General features: G+C 39.4%; 1 protein-coding gene across 1 annotated transcript; it reads left to right on the plus strand.

The window, feature by feature from the left end:
• The first annotated feature begins 1,378 nt into the window (after nt 1-1,378).
• Nucleotides 1,379-6,007, plus strand: LOC118488930. Its single transcript, XM_035986365.1, has 3 exons — nt 1,379-4,649; nt 4,785-5,141; nt 5,520-6,007. The coding sequence occupies exons 1-3, from the start codon at nt 1,379-1,381 to the stop codon at nt 6,005-6,007; spliced, it is 4,116 nt and encodes a 1,371-aa protein (XP_035842258.1).
• The last annotated feature ends 206 nt before the right edge of the window (nt 6,008-6,213 follow it).

Consider the following 6,213-nt stretch of genomic DNA (forward strand, 5'->3'; position numbering starts at 1 on the left):
CTAAGTGCCGCCCATATTGGGTTATGCTTTGTCGTTGTCGATAATTCGATAATGAGTTGAAGCATTGTACTTTGTCGTTGTCGATAATTCGATAATGAGTTGAAGTACTATACTTTGTCGTTTGTCGTTAATACGATAAATGAGTTGAAGTATTGCACTTGGTCATTCATTGGGAGAATTTGATTTCGTAAATTATCGTAACTGCTGTATTGATCACTAACCCTGTTTTGTGTACATTATTGTGAAATTAGGTTAAAAGATTAATCAGTAGTCTAAACTCTGCCCATATAAATCTAAAATATTAGCACAAGGTAGCTTCACTTTGGAGTTATTAAGGTACGGATCCTTACCCCACTCTTTATTGCTTCAATTCAAATTGTTATAAAACTACTAAATTACTATATCTGTTAAAAACTCCTCACGTCTTTGATTATCGATTCATTTGACAGTCCGTTCGATTCCTATCATTTGATTTAGCTTTCATGTCATGCGATAGTATTATGTTGTTATACTCATTATCGCATGTTCCAATATATGTTCCGTTTTGTTATGAAAATGAGTTTTATAAGTTATGTGAATAAGACCATTTGTACTCTGATACCCTGAGTATCGCTTCTCGTGGAGTGTCCCACGAGCATGTTGTTGTGGCATCAACATCATGTGCTCCATCCGTGACGGAGAGATCAGTTCACGGCGTCTCTTAAGTACAAGTGTGGTACATAAGGCTATTAGGAGGCGTATGGATCGATCCTAGGATTTAAGTATAAGGAGGTGGATAACGGGTATGCCAATTCGCCATCTCATGTGATAACTATGCAGGAGTAGCTACCTGTGTATTGTCATGTTTTAAGTTTGCTCATGGGTACATCCGTAAGATATGATTATGAAATTTTGTTCTTGCATCATTTTCGCCTAAAGTTCCATCCGGATAAGATTTCATATGAAGCATTTATTTGTTATTTGAGCCTAAAATTCCGTACTGAGCATTCGGCTCATTCCGTAAACTTTTTGTATATACAGGTCCACAGGTTACTTTGGGAGGGGAAATGAGAGAAGAATAAAGCCTAGGAATAAATCTGAAGATATTAGTTAATTAAGATGAATGTCTCCACTTGTATATTAATCTTAACTTTAATGATCATATGGTTGTGTCCTTATCAAATAAATAAATGGAATTATGACTTTTGTTTATGTTACCGTTATTGTGACACGTCAGCCTTTCCGGGTTGGGGTGTTACAGCTATGGTATCAGAGCAAAAGCTCTTTCCTGTAGAAAACTTGAAGATAGTAATTAAGACCTGTGAGGAATGGGTAGATATCTATGATAGGATTCAACTTGATCTCTTATTTGATTTAACTCCTATGTCTATTCTTATAGATGCCTCCTCTTCGTCCGCCACGTAGGAATATTCGTACTAACCGTGAACGTAACAACACTTCTTCGAATGAGACTCCAGTTGATCCAAACATAATTAATGCTATCAACCAGGCTGTTGCTGGGTTGCTTCCAAACCTGGTTGCTCAAACAGCTGAGGCCGTTATTCAACAAACTCTTCATCCAGAACGCACTAACACTAATCCAACCTCTGGTGGTGAAACTCGTGAGAATACCACTAACAATATTACTTATAGTATAGACATATGGATTAGTAAATTCCAAAAACAAAAGCCGAAATCCTTTAGTCACGCTACTAATCCAGTCGAAGCAAGAAACTGGATAGCTCATGTTGAAAAGATCTTCGGAGTTCTTGGAGTTCCGGAACAATACAAAGTTAGACTAGCTACCTACAAATTGGAAGATGACGCACAAACTTGGTGGGAAGGATATAAGCAAGTCAAAGGAGGGGATGATTTTGACGCTAATCTTTCATGGGTCGACTTTCGTAATATCTTTTACGATAAATATTTTTCGACCGCTGATAAAGAAGCTTATATCAGGGAGTATGCAGTAATTCAACAGGGGAGTGATGAACCAGCCTCTGAGTTCATTACTCGATTTTCAAGGTTGGCTAGTATTGTAGGAGATGTTGCCGGATCAGCAGAAGTCCAGGCAGAAAAATGCAAGTGGGCAGTTAATGATCGAATTCGGAAGTCGATCATGTATATGAAATTTAAGGATATCACCGAAGTTGCTGATGCAATCAAAACTTTTGAATTCGAAAGGAAAGAATTCCTATCTCGAACTGGGGATAATAAGAAGAGAAATAGAGAAGGCCAATTTAAGCAAGAAATCGGCCAGTCATCCACTACGCCACAGCATCAAGATCGTAAAGTGCAAGGAAATCAAAACTTTGGAAATCAAGCACGTCAATGGCAACCTAGACTTCAAAACCCGAGACCTGCTCAAAACCAGATTCAGTTGTATGCAGAACCTATTAGAGCCCAACCACTGAATCAACAAGTAAACCCGAATCAGATTACATATCCTCTATGTAATACTTGTGGTAAAAGACATCAGGGCGTATGTCACCGAAGTACAGGAGCATGTTTTAAATGTGGCCAAACTGGACACATGATCAAGGAATGTCCTAAGAAAGATACTAAGAAGAATAATCAACCCAATGTTGGAGGAAGAATTTTCGCACTTTCCGCTACTGACGCTGCTAATATTCCAGGTACTGTATCTGGAACCCTTCAGATTGGTGAACGTAGTATCTATGTGTTATTCGATACAGGAGCGACTCATTCTTTAGTATCCCATTCGTTTACTAAGTATCTTCCGATAAGACCAACTCTCTTAGATCACACTTTCACCATTTCCACTCCCATGGAAAATTCATCCGTAATCACTTACGTATATAAGGATTGTCCGATCCGTATTGAATCTATTGTGTGTAAGGCAGACTTATTTCCAATACATATGTGTGACTTTGATATTATTCTAGGAATAGATTGGTTGTCTAGACATCGTGTAACTATAGATTGTCATTCTCGCCGAGTTATTTTCGGTGATCTTCATCATCCTGATATTATATATCAGGGAACTCAAGCCCATAAATCTCTTAAAATTATCTCTGCACTTAAGGCTCGAAAATCCATATCAAACGGCTGTGCTGGATTCCTAGCATCAATTAAGGATACTTCTGTTAGTATTAAGAGTATCGATAGCCACTCCGTTGTTCGTGAATATCCTGATGTATTTCCGGATGAACTCCAGGGATTACCACCCGACCGTCAGTTGGAATTCACCATCGACTTGATCCCTGGTGCCGAACCTATTTCTAAAGCTCTATACCGTATGGCCCCAATGGAACTGAAGGAGTTGAAGGAACAATTGCAAGAATTGTTAGATTTAGGATTCATAAGACCCAGTGTTTCACCTTGGGGTGCTCCGGTCTTATTTGTGAAGAAGAAAGACGGTAGTATGCGTTTATGTATTGACTACCGAGAGCTGAACAAGATTACTATTCGTAATCAGTATCCTCTGCCTCGCATTGATGATCTCTTTGATCAACTTCAAGGGGCTCAGTTCTTCTCAAAAATCGACCTAAGGTCTGGGTACCATCAGTTAAAGGTCAAGAATGAGGATGTTCCCAAGACCGCTTTTCGTACTCGATATGGTCATTACGAATTTTTGGTTATGCCCTTTGGGCTAACTAATGCACCCGCAGTCTTCATGGATTTGATGAATCGCGTATTTCACCAATTCCTAGACAAATTCGTTATTGTCTTTATCGATGACATTCTGGTGTATTCTAAGAGTCGTGAAGAGCATGAAGCACATCTACATATAGTACTTGGAACCTTGCGGCATGAGAAGTTGTACGCGAAGTTTTCCAAATGTGACTTTTGGCTTAGCCAAGTGTCATTTCTAGGTCATGTTATATCAGCAGAGGGAATTATGGTAGACCCAACAAAGGTTGAAGCTATTACAAAATGGCCAAGACCCACTTCTGTTACCGAAATACGAAGTTTCTTGGGTCTTGCTGGCTATTACCGAAGATTTGTTGAAAGATTCTCGGTAATTGCTTTACCACTCACAAAACTCCTAAGGAAAGGGGTGAAGTACTCATGGAATGAGGAACAAGAGAAAAGCTTTGAAGAATTAAAGAAACGACTTGTATCCTCTCCGATACTCGCTCTCCCTTCTGGATCAGGAGGTTACCAAGTCTACAGTGATGCCTCAAAGAAAGGATTAGGTTGTGTGCTAATGCAACATGGGAAGGTTATCGCTTATGCCTCCCGTCAGTTGAAGCCTTATGAAGTTAACTACCCTACACATGATTTAGAATTAGCCGCAGTCGTCTTTGCACTTAAGATTTGGCGACATTATCTGTATGGTGAAAGTTGTGACATCTTTACCGACCACAAGAGCCTCAAGTATATATTTACGCAGAAGGAGCTAAATATGAGGCAAAGAAGGTGGTTAGAACTTTTAAAAGATTATGATGCAAATATTCAATACCATCCAGGCAAAGCCAATGTTGTAGCTGATGCATTAAGCCGAAAGAATTCCGGGACTATATCTTGCCTACAAATTCAACCTCATATTAGGAGGGATCTCGAAAGGATGGACATTTGGCTTCAGGTTAGTAAATCTGATGGATATCTAGCTAGAATGCAGATTGAACCCAACCTCATATCCCGGATCAAAGATGCACAAAAGCAAGATGGAGAACTTTGGGCAATTGTGCAAAATCTCGAGGTGGGTAAGCAATCTGAATTTAGTATAGACCATCAGGGGGTGATTTGGTGCGGCAAAAGACTTTGTGTACCCGATGACTCCACCCTTCGTGAGTCATTGTTAGCCGAAGCTCACAGCTCACCATTTTCGATTCACCCAGGATCTACCAAGATGTATAGAGATTTAAGACAGAACTTCTGGTGGAATGGAATGAAGGAAGACGTTGCTCGATACGTAAGTAAATGCCTCACTTGCCAACAAGTGAAACTTGAACACAAACGAGCAAGCGGTCTGTTGCAGCCATTGGATATTCCCATATGGAAGTGGGATGAGATCACAATGGATTTTGTTACTGGCTTACCTAAGACATTCAAGAAGAATGATGTTGTATGGGTTGTTGTCGATAGATTATCAAAGTCCGCACATTTTCTACCAATTCAGCAAGGATTTTCGGTTAATAAGTTATCCGAAATATTTCTTCAAGAAATTATTCGACTCCATGGCACACCATCTTCCATTGTTTCCGATAGAGACTCACGTTTCACCTCACGATTTTGGAAAGGTTTTCAGGCAGCTTGGGGGACACGACTAAAGTTTAGTACGGCTTTCCATCCACAAACAGATGGGCAGTCAGAACGTACGATTCAGACCTTGGAGGACATGCTCCGAGCATGTGCACTTGAATGGTCTGGAAACTGGGATGAATATCTATGTCTTGTTGAGTTCGCTTACAACAATAGTTGGCAAGCAAGTATTGGCATGGCACCTTTTGAACTTTTGTACGGTAGGAAATGTCGCGCACCCATATGCTGGGATGAAGTCGGAGAAAAGATTATTGAAGGGCCAGAATTAGTTCAGATTACAAATGAAAAAGTCATTATAGCCCGAGAAAAACTGAAAGAAGCTCAGAGTAGACAAAAGAGCTATGCAGATCAAGATAGACGACCCCTCGAATTTAAAATTGGTGACCACGTATTCTTAAAGGTATCACCTTGGCGTGGTGTTCGTAGATTTGGAATTAAAGGGAAACTTAGTCCCCGTTTCATCGGTCCATTTGAAATCCTTGAAAGAATTGGAGAAGTGTCATATCGACTGGCTTTACCGCCTCAACTCTCTCACGTTCATAACGTTTTTCATGTATCCTCTTTAAGAGGATATAATTATCATCCACTCCATGTCATTAGTTATCCGTTACTTACAATTCACGAAGATTTGTCCTACGAAGAGGAACCAGAAGCCATCTTAGATCGACAAGAAAAGGTTTTGCGTAGGAAAGTAATTCCGTTTGTTAAAGTCCTTTGGAAAAATCACTCTGAACACGAAGCAACATGGGAATCTGAAGAATCAATTCGTTCTCTATACCCTAATCTATTCTCGCAATAGAATTTTAGTCAAGTAACGGTAAATCTTGCTATTTGATATATGTTCATTTGTTTCTGTTTACGGTCATTTATGCTTTACCTTATGAGAAGATATTTTAGCTATAACTAAGTATATCTATGTAGGAAATTTCAGTACTAATAGTCACTCTAAGTATCTGAAAATCTCTATTAAACTTTTCATACGGTAAGATATCTTAGTAAGAAGGA

Source organism: Helianthus annuus, chromosome 17 (assembly GCF_002127325.2).
Source record: "Helianthus annuus cultivar XRQ/B chromosome 17, HanXRQr2.0-SUNRISE, whole genome shotgun sequence".
NCBI lineage: Eukaryota > Viridiplantae > Streptophyta > Magnoliopsida > Asterales > Asteraceae > Helianthus > Helianthus annuus.

Coding starts and splice junctions, on each gene's coding strand:
- LOC118488930 (XM_035986365.1), top strand. CDS start 1,379: ATGCCTCCTCTTCGTCCGCCACGTAGGAATATTCGTACTAACCGTGAA. Junction 4,650..4,784: donor TGTGCAAAATCTCGAGGTGG/GTAAGCAATCTG, acceptor CGATTCACCCAG/GATCTACCAAGATGTATAGA. Junction 5,142..5,519: donor CCATGGCACACCATCTTCCA/TTGTTTCCGATA, acceptor CCCGAGAAAAAC/TGAAAGAAGCTCAGAGTAGA.